Below are 25,122 nucleotides of genomic sequence, written 5' to 3'. Positions count from 1 at the left end.
CGTTCGTGGCAGTGGTTGGCGCAGAGCGTGCTATGCGGTGAAGTTTAGCTTTGGGAGACTGGGAGGTACCCGGGTTCGAATCCCGGTGCCGGCTGTGCTGTCTGGGGTTTTTCCTGGGTTTTCCTCAGACGCTTTCAGACATATGTCGGCACAGTTCCCTTAGAAGTCGGCCCAGGACGCACATTTCCCCAGGGCGTCAGTCATGACGTTGCCCACATACGTGAGGCCGACAACGGCAAGCCCTTTCACCATCACCACCACCACCACCTTAGCTTTTAGAGGAAAATCCCAGGCACGGCCAGGCCAGGGATGTCGGCACAGTTCCCCTAGAAGTCGGCCCAGGACGCACATTTCCCCAGGGTGTCAGTCATGACGTTGCCCACATACGTGAGGCCGACAACGGCAAGCCCTATCGCCATCACCACCACCACCACCTTAGCTTTTAGAGTGTAATTGATACCAGTAAGTGCAGGCTCTGTCTTGAACACGCGAGTGCAATAACTGGACCTCTTTTTAAATATAAAAAACTAATATTTTGAGGATAACCAGAAAGATCCGCGAACCCGCCTGCCAAATACGCCTGTCGATGTTATAGTTCAGTTATTTCCCAAATTGTTACCAGGAATTGAGTTGGCAGGAACGCACACAGAGAAAAGCTCCTCATAATTAGAGGTCGTTTCGCACTTTGAAATTGTACCGCTGTTCCCGTCAGGCACACGCAGAGCGATGAACCCCCCTAACGAGGTAATCGATACTCATGTTAATAATAATAAAAAAAGGTATTCCTCATTAGCGGAACACGTCTTTGTAACCTCTCTCCTCTCTCTCCTTCATAACGATACGCTCCAAATTTATTCAGTATCTCCGACTTCCGGCCTTTTCTCAATTCCAGGCTTGAAGGTCTAACATATTTTAGTTTACTTTACTTTATAGAAGAATCTTGTATTCGGAACAGGCTGGAATTTTCTGGTGTTAACCCGAACACGTTGGCAAAGTCACAATCAGCCCAAATCGAGAGGGAGTTCTTGGAAAATATACCGGAGGCGTACGCCTTTTTTGTGACACTTACGCTGTTCATAATTGTCACAAGAAAAGTGTACGCCTCCCGTTTTCAACAAATCAGGGCAGATAACGATATCATTGGTGATTATGGTTGGCTACGAGCGTGCTATGCGGTGAAGTTCATTTCTAAGAGTGTAGGGTACACTGTTAAAACAGAGCTTCACCACATAGCACGCTCCTAGCCAACCATCATTCCGAATAATATCATTCTGTGCCCCGATCTGTTCAAAACAGGGGGGAGGCGGCGCCTATCTGGGACAAGATAATCTGTCCCAAATAGGCGCCTCCTCCCATTTTCAACAAATCAATACGCAGAATGATATCATTCGGAATGATGGTTGACTAGGAGCGCGATATGCGGTGAAGTTCTGTTGTAACAGTGTACAGTCGAAAAGTTGATATGATTTCAGTTTGTCTTAATATGTTATGGTGTACCGCTTTGCTTTGGGTCCGAACTGTTGCTCTAAGCACCCCTTCTGATACGAAGGGGTTTGTTTCTAAGATACTAGCATCACTGTGACGCTATAAGCCAAGCCAACAGGGCGACAATATAGTATTGGCCCTGAAACTCATTAGCTGGAGCGAGAAGACCCTCCGTAAGTATCCTCATTCTGAACCCGAGGATGCGCGCTCTATACCAATAAACGGGACCTTATTGCCGAACCGCCGTGTTATCTATCTACCTGACCCTATATAACAGGGTTCTATGTGTACGTAGGCATCGGAGATAATATACGATATTGCCATCCTACATCCCTTACTGCTTCAATGCGCTCTGGGAATTCAACGTGCGCTGTGAGGACATAAACACTCGAGATGAACACAGATACTAATCACATAAAGAGGAAGTAGCTAAGGCGCGTTCCAGATGTTGTCTTTGGCTTTGGAAGGCTCGGTGAAGGGAGAGACATAATTTAGGACACTGAAGCTTCATTGGTCGATTAATTTCGATCGGTTTCATGTAAAGATTTCAAGGCTGTCGATATTCCTACCGGGATCGTTAATATTTTCCCCGGTCGGTGTTATGAATATTCTGAGAACATAGATCTTGTATCGATATCTGCATCAGTATAAATATTGCTATGTGGATCGCGAATCTCGATATATGTCGATGAAATATCGATGCCAATAATTTGAATCGATATCATATCGATAACAAATAAGAGGGAGACGTTTCTCTTTTGTGCATGTTGCAAGACTGGACACCATGTTCACGATTGTGACAATTACGCATAATTTATGTGCGACAATTATGCATGACATAATTGCAACAGAAAGGCGTACGCCCTCTGTTTTCAACAAATCAGGGGAGAAAACGATGTAATTCGAGATGGTGATTGGTTAGGAGGTGAAATTACTGCCATTCCGTTTGATGCATTAAGTTTGCAGTGTGGCTAGAGTATTACTTTTAAATGTAAGTCACACTTGGCACGTTTAAATAAATTACACGAAGTCTGAACTGAAGCCGTCATATACATTTAGGCCTTACGTTACATATGCCTTCATAGGCCTTTGTACTTTTTTGAAAGTGTAGGTGCGTAGGCCCTTCTGCGAAGGAAACATCTCACTTTCTTACTGAAACTATGGCGGGCTAGAAGGCCATACCGAAACCGAAACTAAAGAAACAAAATGCAGACGACATATAAAACGCGACACGCAGGAAATGGATGTGTTCCTTCCGCGCGTAGGAGTAGCGCTCGCAGAAGGCGAAATATTAACGAGTAGCGGGGGTGGAAAAAAAAAAAAGGGCTCATTTTTTTCGTTCGTCTGTCTGTCTGTACATCGCCCGCAGTATTCCTTCCTATCACGGCCATATTTTGGTTGTCACCCTTCGGCGGCGTACCCGCATGGGATGGTATCGTATTGGATCGGATGTGTTGAGGAAAGATGGCCAAATAGGGCTTATTCTGTCTAGTCCCCGGAATAGCAACTGGCAGACCTATAGTGACTTCTTGTACTGTCGAGTACGTATTTTCGTAGTACGTATTTTTTTTTTTTTTTAGTTTGTAACTGCTGAATTGAATAAGTACGTCTATTCATCAAGGTTCAGCAACCAGGTGACAACGATTCAGCGTTTCCACAGTTTCACAACATTCGCCAGGCGTTATTCGTGAAACGGCGCTTGAGTGACTATAAAAATAATTTCTGTTTAATATTTAATTGCTGTAATCTGTATTCTAGAACGTTCAAAGTTTGGTGGTATAGTGAGCAATTAAGTAATTAAGCGCTAGCTCCTCCTACTGTGTCGTTCGTTCTTTTTCAGGACGTATCATCACTCTTAGAAAAAAGGGTGCAGCACTTACACCTTTTAGGACGTAATAGTTGTCGCATATGTTGTGCCTAAAAGGTTGCAAAGTTCTACCTGCTATACCTCCATCTCAAAACAGAACTTCTTCTGATTCGGTGAGCGAGTGGGGCGTACGCCTTTTTGTAGCAATTTGGATATATATGATAATTTCTTTTACCACCTTTTCACACCCCTTTTTTTGTCAGAGCGCAGCTTACCTCTCATGTACCTTTCAAAGCATTACCTACACTCTTAAAAATGAACTTCACCGCATAGCACGCTCCTAGCCAACCATCACCCCGAATGACAACGTTCTCGCCCTAGATTTGTTGAAAACGGGAGGAGGAGCCTATTTTGTGCCGTGCATAATGCCACAAAATAGGCTCCTCCTCCCGTTTTCAACAAATCAGGGGCGAGAACGTTGTCATTCGGGATGATGGTTGGCTAGGAGCGTGCTATGTGGTGAAGTTCATTTCTAAGAGTGTACCTACGTTCACTATTCTTGTACACTCTTAAAAATGACCTTCACCACATAGCACGCTCCTAGCCAACCATCATCCCGAATGACAACGTTCTCGCCCTAGATTTGTTAAAACGAGAGGCGGAGCCTATTTTGTGCTCATTATGCACGGCACAGAATAGGCTCCGCCTCCCGTTTTCAACAAATCAGGGGCGAGAACGTTGTCATTCGGGATGATGGTTGGCTAGGAGCGTGCTATGTGGTGAAGCTCATTTTTAAGAGTGTACCTTGAACCGCTAACCACGATGCTGTAGGATATGCGGCTGCTTTAGCTCCCATTAGACGGACGAAAGGCTGAAAGGGGCCTAAAAAAATAACGGTTGTTACGTAATTTCAATTTCTCCGACGAATAGGACATCGCCTGCAATTTTTCGGGCATTTTGGGAGAAGAATAAGAATGGAGCGAGAAAGTTTAGAAAAGAAAGAAGTCATTCTGGGGTAGACGCTCTCTTTCCTTCCTATTCTCCTTCCACGACGGTTTCAGCGGAACAATTTATCACTCCGGCACAAGCTGAATTAAGCGATGCAATTACCGATGTTTTTGTTAATTAATGTCACGCAAGCACGAAGAATTGCTAACAGCTTGTCCTCGGTCTTCGTCTTTCTCTCACCACCCTCCTCTCTTTATTGCTCTCTTTCTCTCTCTCTCTCTCTCTGTGTCTCTCTGTGTGTGTGTGCTGAAAAGACACGATTTGGCAGTGACGCTGCGGGAGGTTTCTTTTCGTAACTCTGTTTTAGTTTCGGTGTGAGGGTGAACGCTCCGAAACGGGAATAATTGCGGAGGTGACTGACCAATCCGGGAAGAGGAAGAACCAGCGATTCGGTGAAAATAGATTGAAGCAGGTTTTCAGAGACGGCCGACATTTCGAACAGAGACTGTTCATCTACACCCTTAAAAATGGCCTTCACCGCATAGCACGCTCCTAGCCAACCATAATGTCGAATGATATCGTTATCTGCCCTGATTTGTTGAAAACGGGAGGCGTACGCCTTTTCTGTGACAATTATGAACAGCATAAGTGTCAGAAAAAAGGCGGGCGCCTCCCGTTTTCAACAAATCAGGGCAGATAACGATATCATTCGAGATTATGGTTGGCTAGGAGCGTGCTATGCGGTGAAGTTCATTCTTAAGAGTGTATTTTGATTCGATGCTTCTTCCTCTCACAATAGACAGTTTTAGCAGACCGTTGATAAGGTGGCTTGCGTCAAACCGTATCAACCGAAACTAATCAGTGGATAAGATTCTGAGTCACGCACGACTGCGATTGGTTCCGATAGGCACGATAACCTTATCCACGGTATACTAAAACTCACTAATGCCTAACACTCTTAGAAATGAACTTCGCCGCGTAGCACCCTCCTAGTCAACCGTCATCTCGAATGATATCGTTATCTGTCCTGATTTGTTGAAAACGGGAGGCGTACGCCTTTTTTGTGACAATTATGAACAGCATAAGTGTACGCCTCCCGTTTTCAACAAATCAGAGCAGATAACGATATCATTCGAGGTGATGGTTGGCTAGGAGCGTGCTATGCGGTGAAGTTAATTTTTAAGCGTGTACTCCTCGTCAACGCCCGCCGCGCGGTGTCGCGTCGGGCGTCATCGCAATAAGGTGAAGCGAACACGCATCTCTCGTAACATTTCTTTTTTTTTGCTGACATTAGACTTTATTTTCCAGCGACGTCGCCGTTGTCCGGACGTTAATTAAGCGCGGCGTAAGCAAATAGAAATGTGGATGCCGAGCCAGTTGATGATTATGTGATGCTGATGAGTTGACGGTACACATATTCGAATGGCGAACAGTGTGTTCTTGTAGTCCGTGTTTTAGCTGCGCATTAATAATCTCCCTCGCTGCTTCAGCGTGAATAGCGACATGCTTTTATGTATTTATTTTTTCCGCTAAGCTTACAAGGTCGGGAGCCATTAGTGTTATCCGACGCAAAAAACAGCGCATTGCTGTTCTGCGTGCAGTCGTTGCAGGAAGTTAGGGGAGTTGTGAACTTGATAAGCAGTTATGATGTAATTTGTCTCATCCCTCATACTTTATTTACACACATTATGAAACATCCTATACACTCTTAAAATGAACTTCACCGCATAGCACGCTCCTAGCCAACCATAATCTTGAATGATATCGTTATCTGCCCTGATTTGTTGAAAACGGGAGGCGTACGCCTTTTTTGTGACACTTATGCTGTTCATAATTGTCACAGAAAAGGCGTACGCCTCCCGTTTTCAACAAATCGGGGCAGATAACGATATCATTCAAGATTATGGTTGGCTAGGAGCGTGCTATGCGGTGAAGTTCATTTTTAAGAGTGTAGAATATTTCGAGCTCATGTTATGCCACGTGCTGATCGCATCTGATTATTAAAGGAGCTACACGAACTGTACCAAGCGAGCCCGCCGACTGTGTCGGCTAAAAAACGGCGATTTCAACGTGTTGTCTGTGACACTTTTTGTGTAGGTGAATTTGATAAGTGCGTATCTTCAGCACATAGCACGCTCCTAGCCAACCATCATCCCGAATGACAACGTTCTCGCCCATGATTTGTTGATAAGGAGAGGCGGAGCTTATTATGTATCTATTATGCACGGCTACAAAATGGGCTACGCCTCCCGTTTTCAACAAATCAGAGACGAGAACGTTGTCATTCGGGATGATAGTTGGCTAGGAGCGTGCCATGTAGTGAAGTTAATCTTGAAGTTAATCTCCCGTGGCTCGGTGGTTAGCGTGCTGGCCATGTCACGTCGAGACTGGGAGGTACCCGGGTTCGAATCCCGGTGCCGGCTGTGCTGTCTGGGGTTTTTCCTGGGTTTTCCTCAGACGCTTTCAGACATATGTCGGCACAGTTCCCTTAGAAGTCGGCCCAGGACGCACATTCCCCCAGGGCGTCAGTCGTGACGTTGCCCACCTACGTGAGGCCGACAACGGCAAGCCCTTTCACCACCCACCACCACCTAATCTTGAAGAGGGTAAAGCAGAACGTTGTGTGTACCTCCGCGTTGGCGTCTGATTGGGTGCTACAATTCTTCAGATGACGTAACGATGGATAGAGGTATCTGGACGGCGGTGCGTCTACTCGCCCGAATACGAAAGAGAGTGCGTTTTCGTATTAACGCTGCACAAGTTATGATGGAGAAGAATTGAACAATACATTGTAAATAGAATTACGAAGCGTAGAAGAACAATATTACATCCATTAAACCCGTAACTAAATACATCCAGATAGGAGTTCTTACCTCCTTTAAGTAGTTTGCTAGCTTAGGTCAAATGGGTTGCGATAGTTCGATATATGCTGTTCATTACGTGGCGCACACATTGTCTGCGTAGGGCGGGCGAGTCATTATCCGAGTCAATACAATCCGAGACAATCCTCCGTCGTTGCTTCGGCTTCGCTACAACACGATTCGTCTCAACTTTCATTGTGCTGTAAAAGGCAGGATATGGTCAGCAGACGTCCTATAAAGTCCCGGATTTCAATTTAGCCACGACCCTAGATGCGTAAAAGGAGGTGCAATGTCAGGAAAGGATAGGCTGTAAAGGCTCCAAATACGGGCTTGCGTTCTTTTCCCCTTTTACGGCGCACGTGCGAAAGCAAACTGCGCGCAGCCATTTTACGGCATTTGTATGCAGACGTGAACACTTGGATGCGGTTGCGGCTTCGGCTTGTCTTCGGCTCCTGCACTTCCTCCGCGTCTGTGACCTGAATTCTGTCATGCCTACACTTTCAGAAAAGAATAAAAAAATGGTGGAGCAGTTTCACCTTTTAGGAGGTAATCGTTGTCGCATATGTTGTGCCTGAAAGGTTGCAAAGTTGTACCTGCTACCTACACTCTTAAAAATGGTGGTGGTGATGGTGGTGGTGGTGGTGATACACTCTAAAAACTGAACTTCACCTCATAGCACGCTCTGCGCCAACCATTGCCACAAATGATAGGTTTATCGCTTCTGATTCGAAGACAGAGGGGGGCGTACGCCTTTTTGTGTCAATTTGGATACATTGTAATTGACACAAAAAGGCGTACGCCTCCCTCTCTCCTCGAATCAGAAGTGATAAGCCTATCATTCCCGACAATGGTTGGCGCAGAGCGTGCTATGAGGTGACGTTCAGTTTTTAGAGTGTAGGGCTTGCCGTTGTCGGCCTCACGTATGTGGGCAACGTCACGACTCACGCCCTGGGGGAATGTGCGTCCTGGGCCGACTTCTAAGGGAACTGTGCCGACATATGTCTGAAAGCGTCTGAGGAAAACCCAGGAAAAACCCCAGACCACCTCTTAAAAATGAACTTTACCGCATAGCACGCTCCAAGCCAACCATCATCTCGAATGTTAACCCAAGAACATCTCGTTATCTGCCCTAATTTGTTGAAAACGGGAGGCGTACACCTTTTTTTGTGACACTTTTATGCCGTTCATAATTGTCACAAAAAAGGCGGACACCTCCCGTTTTCCAACAAATCACGGCAGATAACGATATCATTCGAGATGATGGTTGGCTTGGAGCGTGCTATGCGGTGAAGTTCATTTTTAAGAGTGTACGAATGATAGGGTTACAGCTTCTGATTCTGTGAGCGGGGGGGGGGGGGGGCGTACGCCTTTTTTGTAGCAATTTGGATATATGATATAATTGATTTTAGCACCCTTTTACACCCTTTATCGGACGCTATGTTACCCTAGGTGGTAACTATAGAAGTTATCACCTTTTCACACCCTTTTTTGTTAGAGTGTATATATGATGTACGCTGTCAATAAAGTTAAAGTTAAAGATGGTAGCAATGATGCAAAGATGGTCGAAATTATCTGCAGTCCTGCCCTTCAGCACGTGCAGAATGTAGCCACACTATTGTGGGCGGTCTCACGTTACGTGTAAATCTACTCTGATTACGTCACTAAAGTTATAACTAGAAGTATTATAAACTGTAGATGTACATGATTATGAGTTGACGGATATTCCAATAAATCCTTAAAAGCAATTGGCTGCCTCGGAAATTTGTTGCTCGCGAACTGAGAAGACGTGTTAGCTTAGCTCAATCGGTAGAGCCCTGGACCGGTAATCCAGAAGATGTGGGTTCGAGTCCTACAGCTGGCTAACCTTTTCAGTGACTTTCATCTTTCATCGTTAATAAAACGCGAGTTCAAGTAAACCGCAAGCAACAAACAAAATGGCATATTACAGTATGAAACTACACTCTTAAAAATGAACTTCACCACATAGCACGCTCCTAGCCAATCATCATCCAGAATGATATGGTTATCTGCCCTGATTTGTTGAAAACATGAGGCGTACGCCATTTTTGTGACACTTATGCTGTTCATAATTGTCACAAAAAGGCGTACGCCTCCCGTTTTCAACAAATCACTGCAGATAACGATATTATTCGAGATAATGGTTGGCTAGGAGCGTGCTATGCGGTGAAGTTCATTTATAAGAGTGTACAAAGACACATTCCAAAGGCCAAAGCTGACCAGTAGCACAAATCAATAAGTCAGACGAGAGTTTTTAAAAAAAAAAGTAACAAATAATGAGTATGTAAACGCCACTACTCGTCCCATTTTAGTGACGCTTCCTCGTGACTACAAAGCAAGGACTACAATTTGTACGCCTCCCCGACTGCTTCGTGATTGCCTTAATAAACTCCGAGCAGACTGCAGATGAAACGGAACTGTACCTCGATTTATCTCGACTATGTTCCTGTTCTCTTTGTGCGTGCACTTTGTGTGTGTGTGTGTGTGTGTTATTTACGCGCGCGGTTGATACTGACACCTGAAAGCAATCAAATCGCAAATTAAGGGGGGATAAAACACGGAGAGAGAAAAAAAAAACACGATAAAATGGAGGCGTTAGAAAGAATGAAACGGTTCCACACTTCCGGCCATGAGATGGCCACGCACAGAAACTGGCGAGGACTTTAAATTCCGGAAGTTGCGACCGTTCACACCGAGCTTTCCTGCCGTCAATTTCCGCTTCCGCTCGTTTTTATTTTTATTTTTATTTTATTTTTTCGTCTTCTCTTTCCTCTGCGTGTGATATTACCGCATGCACTCGTTGGTTCCGTGAGCGACGAAATGAATTAAAAGAAAAGAACAGCTGGGAGATAAGCGACGACAAAAAAAAACTTGATCCAAATTCATTTCCCCTCAGGGACAAAGGTTATGTTCTGCGGTAATGGGGTGTTGCTGAACGCTCACAGAAGAAGAAGAAAAAAAAAAAAAACTCGAACGGCACGAAGCAACTTCGGTTATGAGAGGAGAAAAAAGCGCGCACGAGAGAGAGAGAGAGAACAAAAATCGCCGACCATTGAATATGCGACCAAGGAAATACGGGGCAGAGATACAAAATAACCGCAATTTATTTTTATTTGCGCGATATTAGAGACATCGTGGTAAGCCTTCCGTCACTTTATAACATGCTCGCTTTTACAAAGTGCGTTTACTTGCATGAAGCATGTTAAAGTTGCCACGAGCATAAAATTCCTGTATTACGTTTAGCGAAACTGTGCTTACACTCAAACTCAATCTAAATTCAACCTATAATTTGTCGAGAGATTTTGATAGTCGTCGACATATCAGGTTTTTAAGGTGGCTTCTCTGTAAGAGTTCTAAGCTGTGCAGGCAAAGCACGATTTACAGGGGCATAGTAAGTAATCCCGACGAGCACTACACACACACACACACAAAAAAAAAAAAAGCGACAGCTTTGCAGCGCCCTCTACCTTCAAACTCAATTTAAATTCAACCTATAATTTGTCGAAAGGTTTTGATAGTCGTCGACATATCAGGTTCTTAAGGTGGCTTCTCTGTAAGAGTTCTAAGCTGTGCAGGCAAAGCACGATATACAGGGGCATAGTAAGTAATCCCGACGAGCACTACACACACACACACACAAAGCGACCGCTTTGCAGCGCCCTCTACCTTTCCATCTTCACCAACGAAAATAATCTCGACAACCCGAGTGACCGTCCAGGCGACAATTCATACCAATAAACCGCTTCGAAACGACTGCCGTAAATGACAGCGTCACCCAGGGTATTTATGAGGATCAAGCCCAAAAATGTCCTCACGAAAGCGCTTCCCGGGAACGAGATTAAGGACTCGACCGATACCTTTCTCCTTTTACCAGATCCCGCTCGCCCCGAGATTTTGCTCGAACGCCAACTTTGTCGAAGGAAGCAACACAAAGGCAAAGTGCGTAAAAATAGGTTACAGCGTGGGCCTATCCTTAAAGTAAGTGAGAAGGGAGGTCAGGTATATAAACAATTCTCTCTGTGCGTCTCCGCGACTGCTTCGTGATTGCCTTAATAGAAAGTAAGAAAAATAGGCGCTCGTCTTGCGTTTTCTTCTGCGGAGGAGAAGTTTTATTAGCGCCTTCGCTGTGAAGTATAGGATAAACAAGCAACAGACTGTGATATATGGTGGATTCGATGCGTATGTTCCCCTGTCATTAATAATGCGTGTTATTCATTACGGTGCTTACTTTATTATTTTGTCGCACTAGTAATAGTACTACGTGCGTGTATCTTATATTACTATGCCGTTGATTTATTACGTACAACTTACATCGTTTTTTTTTTCTGTTTTCAAAGCCTCCGATTAAACCTTTCAACTAATAACCCTTCAATCAAAAAAACCTTATAGGGTAGCTTTAAAACTTCGCTTTAAACTTAAAATAATACGCGATATTCACACAAAAAAAATTAAAAACATATCGAAAGTAAGAAGGCATTTTTGTACGATAATAATAATTTAACGATAAATATGTATTCAGTCACATAAATACAAACTATACAAGCCAAGATCTCACACACCTGCGTCACACGGCCAGCTCTGACGTCATCACACCAAAATACTCCCGCACGTTACAACCACCATTTTGACAGACATTACCGGTCCTCTCTCTCTCTCTCACACATCCACCCTCTCCCAACCCCATTCTCCACGCACATACAGTGTTTACAACCTACATTTCGGGAAAAAGACAAAAAACCAAATACAGAAGTCCGCGACAGAGGGCAGTTCCAGCAGACACCTTCGGGCGGTTCACATTTCCCTCATCCTCAAAACACTCTCCGCCGTGTAATGGGTCATTTAAAAGCTCTATGAACTTTCACACTGGAGACACCCGCCATGATAAAGTACCACCGTAATGGGCAGTCGACCCCCCCAAGCTGAGGTCATTTTCCAGTCCGCCATGTTACAACAGACTCTCTACCGTATATAAGCGTACATGGCGCGAACTACACCGGGAACGTGCACACAAAGTTGGACCTTTGAAGATAAACTGCCTCTCCTGGGGCAGCGATTAAAAGTGTACTCTAACGTCATAAAAGTAACGTGAAAAGTAAAAGCGGACGATATGCGACATTGTTCCGAAAAAGCATGTATATATATGTATACGGGCCAGCCAAGATCGTCAGCAGGTATATTGGAGACTCTTGAAGAGAAGTTTATAGTGTCGAGGGGATTATAAAATGTCGCGGGGACAATGGCGGGCGGGAAAAGAGAGAGGGTAATATATTGATAAGGGGTGGGTGTGGCGGAAGCGCGGCTTTGTAATGGGGATTATATTGAGACGGCAGGTGTTACCCTATGTCTTGGTCTTTTCAAGCGGCCAAGAGAAGAATCTATTAGGGTAAGGTTAAGGGTGATGAGGGTGGGTGGGTGGGTGCGGTGTGAAAAAGGGGCGGTGGTGTGGGGAGAAGTTGGTCAGAAAACTATTAGGACCAGCTACTCTGCCTTTATGGAAAGTTTTTAAATGACGTACTTAGGCTTATATATATATATATATAAGCGTGAAAATGGAGTAATATACTTAGTGATTTACCTGGAAGCGCTGTCTTCTCCTTTTATGCATACTTATATCGCCGTCGCGCCCTTGAGGCTCTTCTAAATAAAAAGATGAAATTTAAACAAAAATATTTCATTTTCTAGCCATAGGTCTCCGTTTCTCGATGGGTCTCTCCCACTTTTGCCCTTTCTCACCTTCACATTGTAACGGAAACCTACACCGAATTCTACGCGGAGTTACAATCTTGTCAAATACTTGACTCAACCCTTCCGTAAAATACGAGAGGCAGATAAACCCCTTCGCCTTATCTTATCCGTCCGCATGCAAATCTCTCGACGCACAAAAATTCAATCTCGCGCGAGGAATTTACTGAAGATGACGCAGTAATAATAATAACAAAATTTTAAAAAAATTCTCCATTTATGCTTAGCCATGCGTGAGTGGTGTCATATCTGTATACTCCACTTTTCGCGCGTAAATCCACCAAACAAAGTCCCGTCATCATTGTTGTGCGACTACTTTTTCCGTCCTCGCGGGGTTCGGGATTGGCCGCCAAATCTGGCGCAGTTCGGTCGAGTGGCTCGCCGACGCAACACAGGTGACTCCACTGAAAGCAACCTCGATGGAAGGGTGTTTTCGACGCGATAAAGCGGGCACGTATCAAAAACTAAAAAAAAAATTGATGCGGGAACGTAGTTTGAATTCTCGTAGCTAGGATATATGGAAAATAAATCCGCCGCTTACGACTGATTCGAAATTCGGGTGTACTGAGTGGGTGGTGAAGTGAATGAAATTGAGAAGAAGAAGAAGAAGAAAAAAGGAGTAAAAGTCTTCTTAGGGGCCATCACCAGTGCGGACTTACTCCTCCGTCTTTTTCCTTCTATTTCTCTCTGTCGCCCTCGGTGGCTGTCTCTGTACAGCGTGTCCGCCTCATGCTGATCCCAAGGTCGCGGGTTCAAACCTTATTCTAATATACTATTCCAATTCTATAATGTACTATTCCCCCTCCCTCTCGTTCGTTTGTTTTACTTATCTTCATCTCGAATCAATACAGACATATTTTGACTGAAAAGGCAAGCCCTGTTTTTCATCGACTCCACCCCCCACCCCCACCCCCGCCTCACGCACACGTGGTGTTTATCATCCGGTATAAGTCACCACCACAGTTTCCTCGGCGCGCACACCGAGCACTCTCAAAGACAAAAAAACCTCCGATTTGTGGAAGGCGAACGTGATTTACTGTTCGCAGGTCGGTTTCCGTGGGATTTGGTTATAATCAAGCTCGGCGCTTGCTGCCATCGCACTAACCGGGCTGGAAGGTATTCATTCGCTTTCTCGACAGACTTCCAAACGCACGCACATCGTTGCCAGACAGGTATTTGCATTTCAAACCACGGCCGCCTGCGATTCCCTCCATCCCACCCCAATCAAGGTTTCTTATTCCTCCGCACGCGCATTGTTGCCAGCCGTCGTGTTTCCTATATATCGGTACTTCTCAATGCAAATGAAGTTCATCCCGGAACAACACGTCGCTTCCATCCGCCGACCTTAACGACTTCCCCGCTGTTGTGAACATTCGTATAGAGAGCGTTCCGCCAAAAACGGATGATGCGAAAGTGCTAGAATAATCCGGTCGTTCGTTAAGGGATGATTTATGGAACCGCAAAGGGAAGCAATACGCTGGACAGAAATCGTGGTCGACGATATCGTCACTAGAGGGCGCCGTGTGTCGCATTTCTGAAGCAACGATTTCAATGATGCGCGAAGACATTGGAGCCTGGATATAATGCCCATTATAGGAGCACTGAAGTGAGCTCCAAGATTTTTTTGGCTTATTTTTCGTTTTGCAGGGTGTTCTCCAACGAATAAAATGAGTTCCTGCAAAAGAACGATGAGCGTACCGTAATTTCACGCGTATTAGCCGCGGCTTATGCGCGATTTTTTTTTCTTATCACGGGCGCTCTGCGGCTTATCCACACTCTTAAAAATGAACTTCACCGCATAGCACGCTCCTAGCCAACCATAATCTCGAATGATATCGTTATCTGCCCTGATTTGTTGAAAACGGGAGGCGTACGCCTTTTTTGTGACACTTATGTTGTTCATAATTGTCACAAAAAAGGCGTTCGAGATTATGGTTGGCTAGGAGCGTGCTATGCGGTGAAGTTCATTTTTAAGAGTGCACCGGTGCGGCGTATCTGATGATAATTTTTTTCCTGCTATTTTCCCCATACGCCGGTTTTAACGAAAGGGCCGACAGTGTCTCTGGAACAGCACTGCCCTGCCGATTCACGAGCAGTGCGTAGCAGGGACAAGTCCACATTCGAGTTGATTGATCTTCCTGGTGCATTCAGCCCCAAGCAGCTTTTACGAAAGTGGTGACAGTGATTCACGTCTTCTGGAAGCTTCTTCTGTTGTACACTCAGCCGACCCTGGAGTATGACCACAAGGTTTAAGGCCTTCTCAGTGGTCCCCTTTGTCGCACAAATCAGGCGTCTCGTATTGCCTGCGGCATAACCTGCCAGAAAATTTTCAAAATGCTCCTAAAAACGCGTCCTGCGGCTTATCTGCGGTGCGGCTTGTACGTGTGAAATTACGATAAGTGACCTACAGAGCGAGCGCTAGGGCTGTGTTGCGCGCGCGCACCTTCGAAAAATCCTTCTCCTCGTGAAAAGAGGGCATCGCAGAAGGGAGAGGACGTCGTGACGTATGCTGCTCCACTCACGTGACCGGTGACGTACAGCGTCACGAGAGCATCGTGTGGGCCGTTCGCGGCTGCTTTCTTCGACCGTTTTTTGTACATTCGATTGCGCAGCTATATAACGTACCGCAGAGCGAAAATATTTTGCGTGGCGACTCCTGGTGGAGAGCTTGACAGACGAGGCAGGATTTCGAGTGACGTGAAATGCCTCAGACTAAGCAGGTCACGTGAGCTCATCGCGTACTTCCGGTTGGTTGAATACAAAAAATATATACCGGGTGTTTCAGTTAAATCCCCGGGCTAAATAATTCGCGAACGGGTGCACCAATCCACGAACTTTCTTTTTTACAAGTATCTGTCCGATACCACCTACAAGTTGCGCACCGTGTGAATGAGTGGGAGGCGCTCATTATTAAAATAAAAATGCAAATGAGTTTCGTCAAAAAGCGTATCTTCTAAAGCAGGGCGCTGTCGGCATTAAAATGGGTACTACCCCTTTTGAGACCTTCAATGGACACCTTTTAGAGAAAAATCTGCCACCGAAGCGGGTCATTTGTTGCAGTAATTAATTGGTTTCGGTTTACGTATTTTTTTTTTTTTTTTGTGGCTGGTCGCGGCGAAGCGCAAAAGGGCGTATTTCATTGGTGTAATTCATTGGTGTAAGGACGTAATTCATTGATGGATAGGGGAGTGAAAGAGCGTCCTTTTGCGCTTCGCAGCGACAAGCCGCGACAAAAATACGTAAACCGAAACTAATTAATTACTGCAACAAATGACCCGCTTCGGTGGCAGATTTTTCTCTAAAAGGTTTAACTGAAACATCCGGTATAACGTACCGCAGAGCGAAAATATTTTGCGTGGCGACTCCTGGTGGAGAGCTTGACAGACGAGGCAGGATTTCGAGTGACGTGAAATGCCTCAGACTAAGCAGGTCACGCGAGCTCGTCGCGTACTTCCGATTGGTTGAATACAAAAAAATATATATATATATTCAATTATTATACACGGGAATGAGGCTTCGGCACTAAGCTTGCTTTTTCCTCGTATTCTAAAAGTAAAGTAATAAACCGCGGGATAAAAAACAAAACAAAAAAAAAAGCTTGAAACCACTTCGAATTCCATTCAAGAAAAGGAAAGCCAGAAATGATTTCAGTGAAACGCTAATTTTACGAATTCTTGAATCGTATAGGATGTCGTACGTAAGCCCCGGGGTTCTTTCATTTTGATTCTTCAACTTTGTCCGTATAGTAGATTTTCTGTTTCTGCCAAACTTAGCGAAATACGTTCTGCGGTTCATTGCAGATTTCCCATTATGGACGGGACGCCATTCGGAAGCAGGTAGTTCCATGATCAGCCACTGCGTCTTCCCGAAGCTTGCCAGTGTTGTTAGCGTTGAATGGCTTCTGCCGATGAACTTGGCGGAGAATGTTCGGCGGGAAGCAAATGATAGCTTTCCACAAATCGCTCGAACGTTTCCGTCGGATGTATTCGCGTTGCGTGGCTGCTTGCTGGCCGTATGATTGGTGCCTTGTGGTGCGTTTTGGATCGCCTTGTTTTGAATGCGCACTTTGGGAGTGAACAGTTGTTCTTTCTCGATGATGTGCAGTATGTTCATATGGAGTATGAAGGTGCGACAGGCCGCGATATCAAACGATATGACTGCACTGATAGCACGTGGGATAAGTGGTCCTTCTGTTGCAGTGTGTTCAAGTTGAACTTAGTACAAATGGCGCTGTGATTCCAGCTCCTCATGATACATCTTCCAGTGGAATAATTTTATAAGAAAGTGCCAATTCGGAGAAGCTTGAAAGGGACTTCCTTCGTGTCTTTTACATTCTTTATAATCATTTGAAGTAAATTGAGGGCAGTTGTACTCCTAGTTCCCTAGGTTGCGATAATACTCCCCTTTTTAGTCCCCTAACACTAAAATTTACTCCCCCAGTACAGCAAATAATCCATAACGTCACATAAAATAATTGCCTGCAGTTATAGTTCCAAAAGGGATTAATGGTGGTGGCGATACAGTAATGATAAATTATTATTATTATTATTATTATTAGTTTGTCCCCCCTAGAGGACTAAAATTGATCTTCATTTTTCTCTTAGAGTTGCAGTAGGACCTTTCTTAGTCCAACTTCCTGTCCCCCGCCTCTCAATTTTCGTGAAATAATGGCACGATACCCGAAGCTTTTCCTTTCTTTCCCTTAAAACCCGCGGCGTACGCCACGAACCTGTCGCTCCTTTTTAACGAAGCAAGGTTATAGTTCACCCGAAGGCATGTTTTGTGAACGTCAGCAGTTGAGATCTTGATCGTGTTTCGCTGTTGTCAATTTATTTTTCTACGACTGAGAACAAACCGTTGTGACGAAGCTGAAATCCCGTCTCCCTTTCCACTTCATGTGTAGACGACACTTTCGAAAGAGACTGGTGAAAAAAAAAATAAATGAAAAAGAAATGAAAAAGTGAGAAGTATATACATTACGGAGACCGTTCACCATTTCTTTTTCTTTTTTTTTTTCATGTAATACTTACTAACGTGCTTACTCCGGCGTATATCTTTCACTTCTGACTTTAAGGCCTAGTTAGTTGGTAAGGCCACGTGAAGGCTGACCTCTCCCCGTTTTTTTTTCTTTTTCTTTTCGTCTAATAAATATATTCCCCCCGTGAAGGCCTAGTGAGCCAATTTTGAGGAAGAGAATCTACCCTTGTTCTCTCCATTACGTCTTAGATTCATTTAGAATGCACGGACAGATACAGGGGAAAAAAATATAAGATTTTTTTTTTACTTGACGTCTTCTAATGACGTCACTTAGATCAGACAGGATCTGTCATACGTGACTTCATCGACAAGCATTGCCAGCAGTATTCTCCGACTGGAGAACACACTAGGTTGATTGGGGTAGATTGAGCTGGCCACAGCGATTACCTGCTAATGGTAAATCGCTGAAATGAAGCAGTACTCTATTGTACAGTACAGACAGCAGCGCCGCTAAATGCAGACGCCAGAAAAAAAAGCTGAAAAAAGAAATCGTCTGCATTCTCCAGCGTTGGGATGGATGGACATAGCATCAGCTCATTGGCTGTTGCTCCCAGGTCGTGCCAAAGACTCGGAAGGTGGTGGGTTCGAACCCCACCGTCGAATGTGCTGTCTGAGGCGTTTTTGTGATAGACCGTCCAGAATAGATGCCGGCACAAATCCCCCTGAAGCCAGCCCAAGACGCATAGTAACCCTCATTCCTCCTTCTATCTGTCCACCTTCCGTCTGTACGCCGCTCGTAGCCCCAGTTGCTTCGCGGTGCTAACACTGAACCAAAAGAAAAATGGTCCGCAATCTCTGATATCGTTTTATGCTCCCCAAAGGCTCCACCAGAGACACTGAAAACGCCAATATTGCCAGAAGTGCCTCTCTGTGTTACTCCCCATACTTCCCCAACATGGCTCCATTTCTTTTCATATAATTTTTTTATTTATTTTTTTCACAGCAGCGGACGTCAGTAAACAATGGGAGAACGATGTGTATCAAAAAACACTATACGAGGCAGTGCGAAGCGACGTCAAAATTGTTGAGTTTTTTTTTTTGTTTTTTTGTTTTTTTGTTATCGAATACGCCACGAAGACGAACTGAACGGGAAAAAAAAGGGGAAAACGAAAGGAAAAGCAGATTGAAAAACAAACGGAGAAAAAAAAATGCACTCAAAAACAAATGGTGCAGAAGGAGTGAATGTCTTTTTATTTTATTTTTTGCTTTATTTGTGTCTCTTATATAGTGTTTGCGTTCTCGTAGTTTGTCGGAAAACGGGTTTGAAAAAAAAAAATGGGGACGAAAACGGGGAACACTGGTGGTCGTTTTAGGGATGACTGATGCGTCTCAAGCAGTTCTTTTCTCCTTCTTCTTCTTTTTTTTTTTTCGATGTCCCTCGTTCGTGCCGTGCACAGCTACGACGTACGTGCTGCCACACACACACACACACGCACGTTGACAAATGGACTCGCTACGACAATGGAGAGGAGGTTGCTGGAGGAGAGATAGGGAGAGAGAGAGAGAGACACAGGTCGGGAAATATAGAGAGAGGGAGGAGGAGTAACACTGCTACTTTCCTCTATGTGCGTAGTGCACGCGTGACGTGTGTTTTCGATAATTGCTATTAAGCGGCAGAGGGCGCTGGTGATGTTGCCGAGTAATAAATGACAACGAATGAGATAAACATTGTTCGCGTGAGACAATCGTTTAATGGTCCTCATAAAAGAAAAAAAAGAAGCGCGTTAATTAGTGCTAGCTGGTTATGCAGAGACTAACAGTTTGACGAATATATTGCGACGAGTTAGATGGGTACAATTTGCCATTTGGGATTGAAGGGTAATACTAAAGCTGGGTGGAGTAGGCTCTGCTCTGTGTCAGCAGAAGGCATACCTCGGTAATTGGTGGTACGTAAGCGGAATTTCTAGGCGCATCCTGTGTCTCATAATTAATCGTACGAATACGCCAACGCACACATTTGCACAAAAGAGCTTTGGACCCTCCTCCACCCTCCTCGAGATGACGAGACATGCATAATTTCTTCTGCTTCGTGACGTCATTCTCTCAGCGACATCGTGCTGAAGTGCGGAAATCCACGCGGTTTGAATTTCCCGCCTTGAGACACGTATGCGCGACGTCACAATGACGACATGGTGACGACACGAGGGCGTTCCCTTGGCTGCAAGGCTTCCTCTCGGGAGCGAACTTTCCCTTTAAAGTGTTTCTGCAGAGACTGTTTTGTTTTGTTTCGTTTTTTTTTTCTTTTTTTTGTTTCTTTTTGTGAGCCCACGCACAGGCTCTTTGCAGTATGGATTCTGCAAAAACAAATACCGAGACAATTAATTAATAGGACACATATCTCCTTGCAGACACGGAGCGCAAATGCACCAACGACCAGTACCAGCAATGCCTGCAATCCCTGGAGAATGTCGCCAAAGGAGAAGACCTTACTCTCGTAACCAGTAAGCGAGAGTTAGACAATGTCTGTAGGTCAGTATTTTTACCCTTTCTTTTAAATTATATATCACAAAAAAAAACGAAAAAAGAAACCCTGGACGACAAGCGGTTCCTGATCAATATGCCCTCTTTTCAGCAGTTATCGGCACCTCCCCCGCGGGGGGGGGGGGGACTCTTTCTCGACGCGAGTATTGACCGGCTTAAATACGGACTGTTTACAGAACGCTCCAACAGCGATCCCATGCGAATGTATTGGTTTGAATATCGATCTGGTGGAGCATTTTCTAGACATCGATTGCTACCGGAACACCGATATCGTGCGCCATTAAATCAGTGTAGCCCTTTATCGCGACACCTTCTATACCGTCAATCGCATTCATAACCGGTTTTGTCGATAGGGGGCGTTGCGTATTTCGTCGTCAGTTTGCCTTCCGCCTTCCGGTACATTGCGACAACCTCGTTCTTACTGTTCTATGTTTTTCATTCTTTTTTTTAAGCTGGCTACCAGGGACGAGTACTATTTGAATACATTGTAATTAAAATACTATTTAAAATATAAATACATTTATTTATATTTTGTATTTAAATACAAGCTCGAAAAATGTATTTATGAGTATGTTTAAATATCAATTTTCGGGTATTTATTCTTGTAAATACTTTATAACTGCTCCTAAATACTGACCCATACCTTAAAGTTACCCTGCATTTGACCTTTCGGAAAGGAGGGCAAAACAGGGTTTGGGGCGCAGCTACGGCGTGTTTGCACTAGCATGTGCACGCGACAAACCATTTTAGTAGGCAAGCTTTTCACTGTTGCTGCAGACAACGTTGGCTACTACTCGATTACCTTGTTTTACAAAGCATCGTCATCAAATCTACAAATGTTCGTCAAATTTAATACGAGCCTTTGTTCGCGGGCACCTGTGGAGAGGTGTTCTCCTCTGCGAATCTGATTGTACACTCTTAAAAATGAACTTCACCGCATAGCACGCTCCTAGCCAACCATCATCTCGAATGATATCGTTATCAGCCCTGATTTGTTGAAAACGGGGGCCGTGCACATTTTTTGTGACAATTATGAACAGCATAAGTGTCACAAAAAAGGCGTACGCCCCCGGTTTTCAACAAATCAGGGCTGATAACGATATCATTCGAGATGATGGTTGGCTAGGAGCGTGCTATGCGGTGAAGTTCATTTTTAAGAGTGTACGGCCGAGCACAAGATACCTAGAAGATGCAGTCTTCGAGAAACTTCTAAACTCGTCATGATAATCTAACAAATAAATGCTATTGTCCCTTGCTGATTTGTTTCTATGATCATCGTTATATGTCTGTAATTGCAGATGACATCTTCCTCTCAGTATTTATGGTAGTGGTTACGGTATTTAAATATTGTATTTATATTTTGTATTTAAATACTCAAAAAAATTTATTTACGTTTCGCTTGAAAAAGAGCAAAGTGGCGGGATGACTACCGAAATAATGGTTACAAAAGCAGTAAAGCACCAACGTTTCATGTTGCACCTCCTTGCAGGGGGGAAGGGAAAGTGCAAATCGTACACAGGAGGGACTTCGTTCCTTTTATATTAATGCGTTAGCATTTAGGAGTGTCAAAATGGAAAACGCTGTATGTATGTATGTATGTGTGTGTGAGATGTTGAAGCTTCACCGAGGCAGAGGTAGTATAAGTGGAGATGTAAAGGGGAGATAAGAGGGTAAATGTAAATGAAGGTAAATGATACGAAATTGGGTTAGTAGTTGAAGGTAATTAAGAGTAAGAGGTAAGAGTATTTAATGGTATTTGAAGCGAGAAAGTTGAGTTTAAACGTAGTGAATGTAAGATATATGTAACGAAGCGAAAGGTTAAATGAAATTAAAGATTTCCCTAAGGTAACCGCAGGTTACCGGAGGTACTTAAATGAAATTAAAAGTAATTAACGTCAATTAAAAGGAAATTGAGAGTAATTAAAGCAAACATAATTAAAGGGAATTAAATTAAATTCCCGATTACCTCGGATAACCCGCGATTATCTCCGGTAATTAAAGGGTAATGAATAAAGGGTAATAAAGGGTAATTGAGGCTAATTAAATGTTAATTAATGGACTTGCATAGTTGAAAGTGTTGAACCGGAAGTCAAGTATAGACCGGAAGTCAATAATAGACGGGAAATGGACAACCGGAAGTCAGGTTTAAACCGGAAGTGCATACCCGGAAGTCAAGTATAGACCGGAAAAAGCACTTAACGCTAACGCATTTCTCTCGCATTTGCCGCTAAATCGCCACTGAATTTTGCTCGCAAAGTAACGAAATATTTCGTTTCGCGAGAAGTTGCGCGTTTCTCGGCCACCATTGCTTTTCATCCACGCTTTTTCGAAGGATGCGTACCCGTCAAAATGGCGCCCTCTAATATATCATTCACGCTTATTGGCCCGCGACAACGTCATCTCCACCATTGGATGCGTAAGCCCTCGGTAAGGAATAGACGTGCGAAAAGCTATCCACAACAAGATTTATGTCGTAGCCCCCTATTATGGAGCGGCCACCATGAAGAGAGATACTAATCGTATACCCTTCCGGAAGCTGCAACCAAATTTCCGCTACCGTCAATGCCCACGTGCGTCACTTCCTGTTAATTTTTTGGGGACAAAATCGTGTCAAATTCATTGATAAACAAATTAAATTGATGTGTATACCCCATACTAGTTGTCGAGCATTATTCTTTTATTTACTTTATTCCAATCCTGTAATGGTTCGAGAAGGTTTTTACCGTACAGTAAATAGGGCACATAGACATTGATAAGTGCCCTCGAGACCTTACCCTTTAACCCGCCCTGCCCTGTTCACTGGCCTACACTCTTAAAAATGAACTTCACCGCATAGCACGCTCCTAGCCAACCATCAACACGAATGACATCGCTATATGCCCTGATTTGTTCAAAACGGTAGGCGTACGCCTTTTTTGTGACACTTATGCTGTTCATAATTGTCACAAAAATGGCGTACGCCTCCCGTTTTCAGCAAATCAGGGCACATGACGATATCATTCGAGATGATGGTTGGCTAAGAGCGTGCTATGCGGTGAAGTTCATTTCTAAGAGTGTAGGTACCGACAAGATAGGAAATAAATAAATAAACTAGGTAATCCTGCCCTTATAGGTACCGAGCACGCATCCAGCAATCGCCTCTCAGTGCGTGAGACGGCACCCAACGAAAAGCGTGAATAATACACTATCACTCAGTCAGTAATAGATATACCACTCCCACGCAGAAAGCGTTTGACTTTTGATCATCCGGGCACTCCATAAATTACGCGGCTCCCAACGTTATACAGATCCTGTACTGCATGAACAACAAGAAATGGAACATGCCACGTGGGGATGTCCCTTTAGTGGATTCTGTTGTCCCCGTCTTTCTCGTTTGCGAGAACCGTTTTATTCTTTTTGGCGCTCGGTAATATATTTTCATTTCTGCGCGGCGTGCGCTTCTTTTGTGAACAGATCAAAGACATGTTGACGTTGGATATATATACTGGCTGTCACTGATATTCCTGCCAGTTGGCCTTCTTCTTTGCTGTCGACAGTATGGTTCCGAATGCGTCTTATCGTTATTTTCACAAAATGCGCGTGTATGGATGTATGCGTACTTTTCGTTGTATCTGTATCGTGTATACTCTATAGTTTCGAAAGAACTGCTTTGCTCGTGCCAGATGTGCTTAATATGCAAAAATGTGTTCCATATCTCTAATGAGTCTCTTAGAACGATGTGAAGATGGAACTGTGTGTGTGCTGCACAGAAAATGTCCGTGCGTAATGAATGGGCCGAACAGGAACAAACCGCGCGCGTTTTATTTTGATCTTATTTTATTTACATTATCGCGCTACATTTACTAAAATGTATGGAAGGTGGAGGAGGCAGCAGCGAGATGTGTACCCCGCGTTATATTATCTATACCGCGCTGCTTATCTATTGAAGACGCGTACGTTGGCTATCTAATTAACGGGCGTCGATTAAATTGAAGGTCGCTCCGCTGTAAAACTGTTTCTTTTTATGTTTCCCATTACGAATCAACGTTGCTCAGGAATGCGAAAAGTGGAAATGGAAAATAAAAATAAAAATGGGGGGAATGGGTATAAGGCACCACAGCAGCGTGAATGCCGGTTATTCCATAGCGTTCAAAGCTGAACGCACACTAAAGTAAATATTAACTTAAATATTTTTACGAAGTTGTAGTAAAAATTCGTTAGTAGATGGGCAGGTTGGTACATGATCCTTCGATGCAGCGAAACAGGAACGAGGACAAACACGAGAGACACGCTACGGTAGTAGCAATAGCGGTAATAGTAATAGTAATAATAACGGTAGTAGTAGCTAGTAGTAAAAATAATCGAAAAGTTACGTTTGATAGGTACCGAGAACAAATAAAGTCGGAAGTATTTAAGGATTAAAAATTCCGAACGCGAAAGATCAAAATACTTTGTCACCACTGTTTTCGTGCGCTCATGCGTCATAAAAACTCAAATCATCGTCATCACGTTGTCACGTGGTCACTGTCACGTGACTCCATAAAGCTAGGACGGACGTACACGGTGGTTATAGCCCTACAACGCTACAGCTTTAAAAAAAAAAGAAAAAGAAAGCAGCTCAAATGATCAGTAGATCGTATTTTGCCGCGGTACAAAATAATCTTGCACCAGTCAGTCAAACTTCCAAATAAGTAATCATTACATACTAAACAAATAATACGCAATTAAATGATAGACTTCGAAATCATTTTCTGATATGGTCGT

At 44.0% G+C, this 25,122-nt stretch overlaps 1 protein-coding gene across 1 annotated transcript in view; it reads left to right on the top strand.

Annotated features, from left to right (window-relative positions):
* The window catches only part of LOC135370596 (uncharacterized), a 51,290-nt gene that overhangs the window by 16,659 nt on the left and 9,509 nt on the right, over window positions 1-25,122 (top strand). The window contains exon 2 of the mRNA XM_064604365.1: window positions 20,247-20,367. Coding sequence (XP_064460435.1) covers window positions 20,247-20,367 — 121 coding nt within the window. The remainder of the gene's footprint in view (window positions 1-20,246; window positions 20,368-25,122) is intronic.

Source organism: Ornithodoros turicata, chromosome 10, assembly GCF_037126465.1.
Source record: "Ornithodoros turicata isolate Travis chromosome 10, ASM3712646v1, whole genome shotgun sequence".
NCBI lineage: Eukaryota > Metazoa > Arthropoda > Arachnida > Ixodida > Argasidae > Ornithodoros > Ornithodoros turicata.
Note: the sequence above shows the minus strand (reverse complement) of the source record. Positions and strands in the feature narration are given on the sequence as shown.